Source organism: Solanum lycopersicum, chromosome 2 (assembly GCF_036512215.1).
Source record: "Solanum lycopersicum chromosome 2, SLM_r2.1".
NCBI classification, from domain to species: Eukaryota; Viridiplantae; Streptophyta; class Magnoliopsida; order Solanales; family Solanaceae; genus Solanum; species Solanum lycopersicum.
Genome location: NC_090801.1, coordinates 42,684,014 through 42,696,659, shown reverse-complemented (window position 1 = coordinate 42,696,659; position 12,646 = coordinate 42,684,014). Strand labels below are relative to the sequence as shown.

At 31.5% G+C, this 12,646-nt stretch overlaps 1 protein-coding gene and 1 long non-coding RNA gene across 2 annotated transcripts; one reads left to right on the top strand and one right to left on the bottom strand.

The window, feature by feature from the left end:
* The first annotated feature begins 2,662 nt into the window (after window positions 1-2,662).
* Window positions 2,663-3,236, top strand: LOC138342290 (uncharacterized). The gene is made up of 2 exons (XR_011215142.1): window positions 2,663-2,800; window positions 2,882-3,236. It is a non-coding gene; the product is annotated as an uncharacterized lncRNA (long non-coding RNA).
* A 5,865-nt stretch (window positions 3,237-9,101) lies between these two features.
* LOC138342047 (uncharacterized) lies at window positions 9,102-11,520 on the bottom strand. The gene is made up of 6 exons (XM_069294230.1): window positions 11,504-11,520; window positions 10,953-11,238; window positions 10,340-10,394; window positions 10,229-10,287; window positions 10,063-10,128; window positions 9,102-9,506 (listed from the first exon to the last, which is right to left on the bottom strand). Exons 1-6 carry the CDS (start codon window positions 11,518-11,520, stop codon window positions 9,102-9,104), a joined length of 888 nt encoding a protein of 295 aa, XP_069150331.1.
* Between the last annotated feature and the right edge of the window lie 1,126 nt (window positions 11,521-12,646).

Below are 12,646 nucleotides of genomic sequence, written 5' to 3'. Positions count from 1 at the left end.
ATCAAACAATTATTTTTTTCTTTTTTAAAAAAAATATTTTTTCTAAAAAGGTCACTTATGACCTCCAACAACAATGCCAAACAATGTCTTAAAAGATAAGCAGCTTTGACTTATTGACTTCCTAAAAGAAAACAAAGCATATAAAGCACAATTAGTATGATTTTCTTTGCCAATTAGGACACCCTAATCATTAGATCAGGGTTTAGTAAATCTTTGTTATCATGCAAAAAGTACCAAATTAATGTTGACAAATGTATATTTGTCGTTGTACTCATCCATTAGTTTATAGATATTTACTTCCTTTCTTATTACATTTACGATATTTTAAAAGTAATATTATTTTTATGATGGAATAATTAACTTGGAAGATATTTTTAATTTATACTTAATAAAATAATTTAAGTCACATAAATGTCTAACATAACATGATCTACACTATAAAATCATAAAATATTCATTTCTTTTTAATTATATACTGATATTTTGTTAATACAATTTTAACAAAATATATAATGTGACAATGACAGTTTTGTCCTTGGTGAATTTGGATTATCCTATCTCAGGGGGCAATTAAAGAGCATATGCCACGTCACTGATTCATTTTTCCAACTTTATATAAAACCTGCCAATTAGGACAGGGATGGGCCCCATAATCTTTGACTGAATTGACTGACCTTTGACCGAAGAGGACAGCCATTGCCCCCTCACTCGTCGCTGTCGTTCTTAGTATTTGGACTCTAGCCTGCTTCATTTGCAGGATACATTACATACACTCACCAAAGGTTATTTATGTAAATTCAATTGACAGATTTGAACCCAGGTCTTATGATTCGAATTGGATTCTCTAGCTCGTATCAGTAGCACAGTGATATTTATATGCTTTTTATGAGTGCATTATTAATTACATCTTAATTTTTGTAATTTTTCAATATATATATATATATATATATATATATATATATATATATATATAAATTTAAAAATTAACGGATGCACATGTACTCTCGCCTAATCGTATGAGTTTGCCTCTGAATACAATTTATCTATTTCACATAATTTAGAGATAATTTTGACTCTTCTTCGTTGAATCAATGAAATATGTTTTACATGCCATAGTAAAAAAGGAAAGAGGACTATTGCTTCTCTTCTTATTACTTAGTTTATACAACACATCAATTAATAATAACTATTTATGAAAAAAAGATCAATATGTATATATCTCAAAGTATTAAGTACAATTAATGGTTTTATGCGTTTTGTCCATCGCTATGTTATTAGTTATTTATATTTTATTATAGAAGTAATTGTGTGAAGGGAGGACTATACTAATTCAATCTTACAAAGAGTTAATTTATCATGTCATAATCATATTTTACAGGCTCAAATCTTATTCCGAGTCATTATTTTAACCAACTCGAACTCAAATAATCAAGCTTTAAAGTCGTAAATATTAAGTTTGCATATATAGTTCAAATAATAATCAAAATTATTAGTTTATTTTAAAAAGTCCTAATTATTAGAATATAATTACTATACTGTATTTTTTTCCTGATATGAAATTTAATTTTAAAGGGTAAGAAAGACAAACAACATTCTGCAAAACGTATTTGTGCTTTTACTATGATTTTTTTTTTGTGTAAAATTAACATCTCGCACACATTTAAGAGGATAAATATCAAGTTGTAATGATACTCTTTAAAAATAAATTATTTATATCATATTGTTATCATCTTATAATACATCAATTAATAATATATTAATTAAAAAATATTTAAAAATAAACTATTTATAGCATATTATTATCAAGTTCTAGCATGTTAACTAATAATATATTAATAAAAAAATTATTTTATTATTCAACTAATAATTATTATGTTTAAATAATTAGTTTCATTTATTCACTTAATTTTTATCAACAAAACCTTTTAAATTATTACTGGTTAATCAATTACCTTTTAAAGTTTTTAATATAAATAATAAATTATTAAATATTAATCAATTACCATTAATATTTTTAATATAAATAATAAATTATTATTTATTAAATATTAATTAAATTTCATATTATATAGTTAACTTTTAAAAAACAAAATCTAAAACTTAGGAATTTAATTTTAATTAATTTCATATTATATGGTTACCCAATAACTACCCATCATCATATCAACCAATACTCTTTTATCTTCCCCCAATACACTCAACCTTTTCCCTATTTACACTCTTCTCTTTCTTCCAGATTAATTTTGCACGCCTTTTTTCACGTTTCTCTCTCTATTAATCAATTAAAGGCAGCACACGTTTCTTTCTCTATTAATTAATTAAAGACAACACACCTAATTTCTCTGTCATATTAAATCTGAGCATACATATTGCACGTTTAATGTCATCTTTAAGTACAAACCTTTTCAAGCTTTAAACTTATTTCTCAAAATTAAATTAAGCTTAAAATCCTTATTCAACTACATCTCTATCAATCTTCAACAAAATTAGATTTTTTATTTTTCGACCGTCAAATTCACAATATTGCATGATTTTCGAAAAAAATCGTGTTGTATAGATCATCAAACAAGTTTATTTCTTAAAGTTTTATTTTTTCTCTAATTCTTTTGTCAAATTATATAATTTTTATATGTTGTTTCTTGATTTTAGGAGAATTTACTTTGTATAGATAATGCAGGTTTCTTCAAATTTTATATTTGTTTATGTCAAATTATTTAATATTTATTTGTCTATAAATTTTTAGGATCTTGGTTGTTGAATACAATGTCTAAACCAAATACCCTGAGGAGATTCACAGGAGGTACAAACTATATCGGTAACTTTATGGTTGAAATATCATCTTTTGATCTATGTATAACTCAAATTCAATCGCAAATCTCAGGCTATAAGCTGCGATGGAATTAGAGAAGAAGTCGAATGATGAACTAGTAAGGTCTAGTCCTTCTAAAAGGAAAGTAGTGTCAACAGTGAAAGCAATCGGAGAAAAATGTTACAGGAGGAAGGAAGTAAAAAATTCTGTCCCGGACATGATTGGAGAACCAGTTGTTAATGAAGAACAAGACGAAGTGAGTGAGAATCACATAGTTCATTAATTTCTTCTTCTTCGTCGTCTTCTTGGTGTGTGAAACCAAGAGATAATTTTGACTTGTCACAAAAATCCAGCTCTAGAGATCTTGTAACATTCATGTCTGCATGTTGTATAAAATATATTTAACTATATATGTCATAATATATTAACTGTTGTATTTAATGGTAGTATGCTTAAATGAATATTTGCACTTTATTAAATGTGTATGATTTTAGTATAGATTTCGATTGCAATATGCAACAATATATGAACATTGTATGAAAAATGTATTAATATTGTATAAATTATGAATATCATATTGAACTTTGATATATGTAACAGAAACAAATGGTGTATATATAAACATTGTATGAATACTATATGAACATTTTATTAATGATAGTAAAGTTCAATGTATATATATAATGTATAAACATTGTGTAAATTATGAATCCCATATTGAACTTGGATATATGTAACAGAAACAAATGGTATGTATATGAACATTGTATGAATACTGTATGAACATTATATGAATACTATATGAACATTTTATGAATGACAATATAGTTCAATGTATATTTATAATGTATAAACATTGTATGAATTATGGATGTCATATTGAACTTTGACATATGTAACAGAAACAAATGATATAGATATGACAATTTCTTACGAAACCAAACTTTATAAATGTCAATGATAACAACTGCACTCAATAAAATAAAACGTGTTTCTAACATTCAAAACAATACAATAACAAATGTAACATAACGAAATCATTGTTTTTGCACAAGATAATTTGAACATGTCTTTCTATCGTGTTCAACTTGACGACATCTACTGCAAGTCATTTTTGTCTTTTTGAATTTCACCTCAGCAAACCCCTTCCATCTTTCAAGTTTTGATCTATCTGCTGTACAAAATTAATACAAAACATATATTAATTTTGTAATTTGAAAAATGTTTAATATCCCTAAAAACGTGCCAATTATATATTTAACTTTAATTAAACTCTCTAAAAAGTGCAACTATTCATATTAAAAAACGTGCTACCTGCATTAAATGTAGCAATTAATAAAGAAACAAAAGTTTCATAATTTATGTTGTCAGTGTGTTAATTATTAACATTGATTATCCATTATTACTTTATCTCCTTAATTTTTAATTAATTATTAATAACAACTCTTTTTAATAAATTATAATTAACAATATAGTTATTAATAAAATACTATAGAGTGAGATATTAAATGCTAAACAATAAAATTGAAACTCTAATGTCATAACTTGATAATATTACTGTATATAATGCTATATACAAAATTTATACTTTTTTTTAATGAGATGATGATATTATTTTATCCGAATAGATGGAACTTTGTGAATATGAGTATATAAATAACATAACATACAAATAATGTGAAGAAATTTTATAAAGAAAGAAAATACAAATATGAAAAAATTTAAATTACATACTATCAATAAAGACTCAACTAATGGAGAAAATCTAATTAAGTCAAATTATGTTAAAGATAAGCAAAATGAACTGGCGTAACAATTACTTTCTTCAAATCCACAACATGAAACAAAAATCTAAAAATCTAAAAACATACAAATTAAAGTTAGAGATTAAATCAAAGGCACGACAAAATTGTTGATGAAAAAAATGATTAACATTGAACTCAAATTATGAGTATGCTGCTGGGATCGAAATAAGAGGGCATCATGCTGAAGCCAACTAAAAAATCTTGAGCAACAATAACAAAGAGAAATTATAAAACAAACTCATAATATATTAAATTGGTTTGGATCAATTGACCAATATATGTATCATAGAATCAAAAGATATAAAGGTATAAACTACTAGGGTCGTTTGATAGTGTATAAGAATAATGCTATAGAGAGTATTTATAACGACCTAAAGTATACCCTAGACGTGATATGCAGTCACACAACTATGAAAATCATATTCCCACTAACCTTACAACTGTATAATCTTCGTAGCTCATCAGTCTCATATTTCACTCACATAATCACTCACACCGGTAATTCGTTTCTACACAAATTCTAATGGGTCTTTAATATTGTCCATCTAGTCATGACTTGTAGGAGAACCTAGCTATCTATGTATCTATGTTGTTATACCCAACCACTACAACAACATCTTTTGCTCTATAACAGTCTCACTAAAACAAACAACAATCGACTATAACGAAACACTTGTATTTCAAATCAAAAAAGAAATGGTCATTTCCTCACTTTCCACTCTTTAACTTCTAGAATCAATTCTCTCAACAACTCTCTCCCTCTTTATCGAATACTAACTTAAATCTTCCTTCCTTATACTTTAGTTTTAGATTTGCATGGTAAATTCACATATTTTATACCTATTTAGTTGTTGAAACTAAGTGATGGGTGGTGGTGGTATATGAGTAGGATTTTGTTTGCTCTAGTAGGATGGTAGATCAATGATATTTCTGAACTTTATGTTACTAATTTGCTCATAGCATTGTTTACATCGAACTAGGTGATCAGTTTATGATGATAGGATGCTAAAGTTTGAATCCATTTTATAATTTTAAGGTGGGAGCCACTAGCTGAGATCCATGTGCTTGCAATGGGCGATGAGCGTGGGAGTTTTGCACCAACCTTCCAATGACTAACTAGAGCAGCCCAAACACAACTGTCTTTCTTTAAGGGGTGAAATTTAGCATCAGAATGGTAGAAATCAAAAAGGTCTTGCGATATTCTAATTTTCCAGAGGCCGTGTTCAAGGACGAATATGGTTCTTAGTGATGGATAATATGATGATCCTAAAGATCATTTTTGGAAATATTAGAAAATTACTATTTTAACCCTCTCAATAGTTGTCCCAAGTCATGTTGAATCAACTTTTAGATGAATTTTACTGGGATTGAAAAGTTTTGATAATTTTAGAGTTTTAGAGTTTTCGAGACTCTTTGGTTGAGATAAGTGGTTTTAGTCAATATCCAGAGTTACTAGTCTCATAATGGAATTTGTTAGCTCCATCAGCTCTAGAATACGGAATTTGCTCTAGGAATGTTGTCGTTTTCAATTCGAAAGTCTTTATGTGGATTTGAGCCCTTTAGTAAGTTTAAGTGAATTTAGGCCCATAGTTGACTCTAGTATATGTTTGGAGTTTCGATACTTTAGTTGATTTATTTAGATTTAGGGGGTGATTTTAGGTCTTAGTAAGATGGTTCAACTTCTGGAGGTTTTGAGGGCATTTTGGTCTTTTTAGGTGAAAGTTAGTTTATTGTGGCTTTAACGGGTTTTAAGTCAACAAAATCTCTAATCTATGTTTTAATGGTTCCATTGGGTCCAAAACATCAAATGTTACCTGAATATAAGTCATGATCATATGGGGAAAAATGAATTCATTGATATGATGATGTATGATATGCCGTGAGTGACTTGGATGGCCATATTGATTCACTTTTGATTATATGCCATGATTATGCGTGTTTGACTATCGATGTGAAAGTATTATCCTCTTATTATACGTATGACCATGTTAATTCGTAGTGGTTATGAGACACTATTGTGATGGGTATTGGGTACTTTGTCGAAGTGATCAGTTAGTGACAATAAAAATGATGTACTATTTTTAGGGATGTGCCACAGTTAGTGATTTATACTATTTTTGAGGGATGTGCCACACATCATGGTAGGTACATAGATTGACATGCCACTATGGTCCCGTGATGTTAGGTAGTGAGTGTGTTTCAACAAAACAAACATGTATCACTCTATATTACGTTTGTATTGCATTACACTGAACCACATTTCATTATTTAACCTTTATGAGTGAGTTATTATGCTTGTGATTATTTAAATATGAAAGGTTGTGATTATGCTATAGAGACGATGCTGTGTGAATTTCTAGTGTATTAAATGTATTGTGTTGTCCTATTACTTGTCAAATGGTTTGGATGGGATGGTCTAATTTCTAAGCAGATTGTAGTATGTGGAGGTTCAGATGGTGTGTCAGGGTACTTGTTTATTACTTTACTTAGGTTAGCTAGGGAAGCTTGTTGAGTACGTTGTTATTTGATAATCATTACCTTACTTTCTACACATGTGTAAGTTACGAGCCCCAATTATCTTGATCATTCCTCTTACATCTTTATCTAAGGCCAACTTGGAGTTTGTGAGGTAGTTATTAGTCATCTCAGTAGACAACACATACTTTTAAGTATGTATTTTTACTATTCTAGTATTATATACATTTAGACTTGTATTATCTTTGAATGTAATATATTACATTTGTCGCTGTACACGTGACACCGGGTTCTGGGGATATTTTTGCAATAGTACTATTATCACAAATCTTATGTTATGTTTACCTCTTAATTTCTTTCTTACTTCTGCATGTACCAATGATAAGGGTTGTTTAGGCTGACCTGTCTTAGTGGGATAAGGCATGTGGTATCCCACTTGATATTTTTGTTGTGACATTATATCTACTTACACCGGATATGTTAGTGACTTTGAGATGATTTCATTGGTTGTGGCTTATGTGTTTGACTATGTGGGATTATCGATCTACTTGTTTTATTGTTCCGATTAGATATTTATTTAGTAATATTAGTCGGGCTATGATGTTTACCTCTATACATAGTGTTTGTATTGATGTCTCACACCGCGAGCCTACACTCTGGCCTGACTGGCACTCAACAACCATTGATGGCTCCAAGCAAACCCTTGGCCTGACTTACTTACTTAGCGGAAGACTTAACTTAATAAAGATAGATTTACAAAATAAATTGGAATGTTATAAAGGAACATTCAACTGGCCATAAAGGCAAACTAACTTAACATAAGATAATGTGAAAAGACTAAGGAACTAATATCTGACTATCTATGAAGCCTCTAAACAACAGTATGGATGTCGGGATAGGACCCGCGATAATCCTAACAAATGAAATATTGAAAAGAACTAAAAGTAATAAAAAGGAGTTCCCCGGAATGCAAAAAGCTCATCAACTGACTCTGGAGTGCTCAATTGGGAAAACGATGCGCTTAATGCTGATTCGAGTTACCTATATCTGTATCATAATAAGATGCAGACCAACTTGCATTAGTACATTGAATGTACGAGTATGCTAGTTGGAATGTTAAAGACAACTTAAGCTTGAAAAGAATCTGAAGAACTTACCTGGCTCAACTCAACTCAACATAACTCTGAAATTAAGATCTTTTTGAGTGAACACATATTGAAGGCTCTTGTTATCAGTGAATACATCAACATAAACACTATGCATATAAAGATGCCAAGCAAATACTCCAGTAGCCTACTTTAAGTCATGGGTTGGGTAATTCTTCTAATGAACTTTCAACTGTCTGGAGGCATAGGCTATAACTTTGAAATTATTTTTTCAGACACAACCCAAACCAACTCTAGATGTATCACCGTATACCACAAAACCTTGAGTACCTTATGGTAAGGTCAAAATTGGGGTAATAGTCAACCTCTTTTTCAATTCACGAAAGCTATTGTCACAAGCTTCAGACCATTGAAACTTAATTGTATTCTGAGTCAATTTGGTCAAGGGAGACAAAATTTGCAAGAAACCCTCTACAAACCTTCTATAATAACCAACCAAACCCATGAAACTCCTATATAAGTTGGATATATGGATCTAGGACACTTCTACACTACCTCTATCTTTAGAGTATCAACTTTAATTTTTTCGCCAGACACAATGTGGCATAGGAATGCCACAAACTCAAGAAAAACTTCATACTTAGAGAGCCTGGCATACAAATCTCTGTCCTTTGAACTTTGGAGACTATCCTGAGATGACTAGCATGATCCTCTTTATTCTTTAAATAAATTAGTATGTCATCAATGCATATGATAACAAACATATCTAAATAAGGTTTGAATACCTATTCATAAAGTCCATGAATACTGTAGGCACATTGGTCAAACTAAAAGACATAACCAAAAATGCATTATGATCATAATTGATTCTGAAAGCTGTCTTTGAAATATCACATTCCCTTACTCTTAACTAATGGTAGCCAGATCTGAGATATATCTTAGAGAAACAGGTGGCACCTTGAAGTTGATAGAAATATCATCAATCCTTGGAAGATGATACTTGTTCTTTATGGTAACCTTATTTAGCTGACGATAATCTATACACAACCTAAGTGAACCATATTTATTTCTCACAAAAAAGACTGGAGCGTTCCAAGGTGAGACACTTGGTTGAATAAAGCCCTTATATAAGAGATCCTTTAACTGCTCTTTAAGCCCATTCAACTCTGCAGGCTCCATTATATATGACTGAATAGAGATAGGATGAGGATCTAGAAGAATATCTATACCAAAGTCTATCGCTCCCTCGGGAGGGACTCTAGACAGATTATCAGGAAAGAATTCTGGAAACTCTTTTACTAATGAAATTGACTGGATAAGAGGTACCTTAATACTTGAGTCATTAACTCAGACTACGTGATAGCCACACTCTTTAGAAACTAACTTCCTTGTGTGAATGTACGAAATGAAACGCTCAATAGGCACTGCTGAACTACTTTTCCACTCTAAGACAAACTCAAATTGAAACTGAAACTTGACAACTCGAGTCCTATAATCATCTAAGGCATAATAGGTGTAAATCTAGTCCATACCAAGAATAACGTCAAGATCTACCATGCTCAACTTAATTAAATCAGCAATGGTACTTTGTGATTGACGAAAATGGGACAATTACGATAGACTCTCTCTGCTAGAGTGGACTCACCAACAGGTGTAGAAACACTGTATGGTTTACTAAGTTTCTCCGGAATAACATCATAATTCATAGAAAATATAGAGTTACAAAGGATAAACTTGTTTGTGGATCTACAAAAATATAAACAGTAAAGTCAAAGACATGGATCATAAAAGTGACAACGTTTAGGGAATCCTTTTTCTCTTGGCGACTGTTGATAGCATATAAGCGGTTTTTTTCCTCCACCAGTACCGAAGTAGCCCCTCTTGGTGCAGCTATGTCTGGTGGACCAATTAAATTAGACTGACTCAATTGCCCCTATTACCATTATTACCCTGATTGTTCTTTGAAGATTCTAAAATGAAATGACCATTCTGACTAGAATTGAAACAACTAGTGGAGCCCTCATGACAAGTACCTGAGTGATTCCTTCCGCACTAGGTGCATGCATGAGGCTTACTAACTCCTTGTGCCATGCTACCCTGAGAATAAACAAGTTTATCTCTGAAATTTTGAATATTGTACTCACCTTTGTTCTTAGGCGCAGGTTCACTAGTAGATGATGGAGCAAGTCCCTTATGTTTCTGTTAGAAAAATAACTGGTTTGCATTACTCTACTGCTATCTCGACTCATTCCACGTGTTAGCTCTTTTCTGCTTAAACTCTTATTATGCTTAGCTTCTCTTACTCAATATGTTTCACATATAGCATTAACCTTGATATATCCATGTCCCCAATAAGAATTGCGTCCCCTTCCATTTTGCTTGATAGACGGGACAACCCAACAACAAATAGATTCATTCTATCATCATATCCGCAACCATCTACGGAGTGAAACGGGATAGTTGGGTGAACTTTAACCCATACTTAGTGAAATGGGATAGTTGGGTGAGCTTTAACCCATACTCATGAACACTCAAAGAATCTTGTTTAAGTAGAAGGGATCCCCTACCTTATCCTCTTTTAGTTCCAAGGGAAAGAAATACCCCAAGAAAGTCTCCGCAAGATACGACCAACTCGCAGGTGGTGTATCTTCAGCTCTATCCGTTTTTCACTGATCAAACCAAGTCTTAGAAACATTCTTTAGTTAATATTTAGCTAGTTCAACTACCTTAGTATCAGCAACGTGCATGACATAATACTTTTTGTAGTTGCTCAATCAAATTCTCTGGATCTTCTATAGCGTTCTGAGCCGTGAAACTTGAAGGATTCATCTTCAAAAACTCTCGGATACCAGAAGTATCACTCGTTTCCTGTCTAGATCCTCTTTGTAGCCCAACTTGTCTGGTCACAACTTGGCTACACATTTGGATAGCCTCAAGGAACTCAACATTGGTAACTTCTTCTTGAGGCTGCCCTTCAGGATCATTAGTTACCCCTTGTTCTTGTGGTTCAACATTTCTCCTAGTCGAACGACTTCTGATTGCCCTTCATGGATGCATGATTATATGATAACATGCACACACATGAATTAGAAGGAAACTTTTTGTAGATCGAACTCTAACGCACGAGATGGGTGTGAAAGAAGTGAGAAATTTTCCTAAGTTTTGTCGCCTCCTATTTTTAGATGTGATACGCTTTGCACCAATAACCAGTACTTTAGAGACACAAATTTATAGACTTTATATGACTCTTTAACTCTTTGCTCTGATACCAAGTTTGTGACGGCCCAAGCGTATGCCCTAGGCATTACCTCCACTCGAGAACCATTATTAGGCCCAAGCGAACCCTTGTCCTGACTTACTCACTCATCGAAAGACTTAACTCAATAAAGATAAATCTACGAAATAAACTTGAATGTTAAAAAGGAACATTCAATCTACTCAACAACTGACTATAGAGTTCTCAACTAGATCAACGATATGGTAGATACCGATCCTAGTTATCTCTAACTGCATCATAAGAAGATGCAAGACAAGTGGCGTCTGTATATTGAATGTACGAATATGCGAGTTGGAATTCTAATAAAACATAAAATTGAAAATAATTTGAAGAACTTACCTGACTCAATTCAACTCAACATAACTAAACTCATTTCACTTTTAAGAATTTTAAAAAAGTGCAATATAAAGAAAAGTTTCTTTAAAACATGACGCCAACTCTGTGTGTATGCAAGGATACAACATAACTCTGAAATGTATGTAAAAATATAAATAACTGTGTATATAAGAATACAATTACTTCCATGAAGGTTCTCTAATCGACAACCATCACGTAAGAGCTATTGTGATGATACAAACGTTTTTCATCACACTGCCAGGGCTGTCCTATACCTTGCCGAAGGTATAGTTACTGAACTACTAAGTGGATCCATTAGTCTATGCTAAGAAGTACTAAAAGAATCATCTAAAAAGTATGATGCTTTTCTACCCATGGTAGCTACATGGTTTATGGGGGCTGTAAGTTGTTGGACTCTCCCTCATATCGATGCACAATACTACTCCCAAAAATATGATGTTAGCTCTTATGTTTAAAAACATACTTTTTTTCTGTTTTTTGAGATTAAAACTCAAAAACTTAGCTCAAATACCATCTTGGAAATCAAATTTTCCTCTCTTGCTTCATTTAGAAAGTGATTACTCTTTTTTGAAAACTTAACCTGAAGGCTCTTGGAAATCGATGTTTCCTTTCTTGTTTAATTGTTTAAATACATGTTAAACCCTTTGGAAATACATAGTCTCCATATACTTTTAAAGAAATGAACTTCAATATTTACTTTTTAATCAACTTGAACTTTAAGTCCTAAAACAAAGTTAAAACATTTGGAAAAGACTTTTGAAAAAGTCTAAGAAATGCTCTTGACTTGACTCCTACTTCTCTTGACTTTGATTCAAGG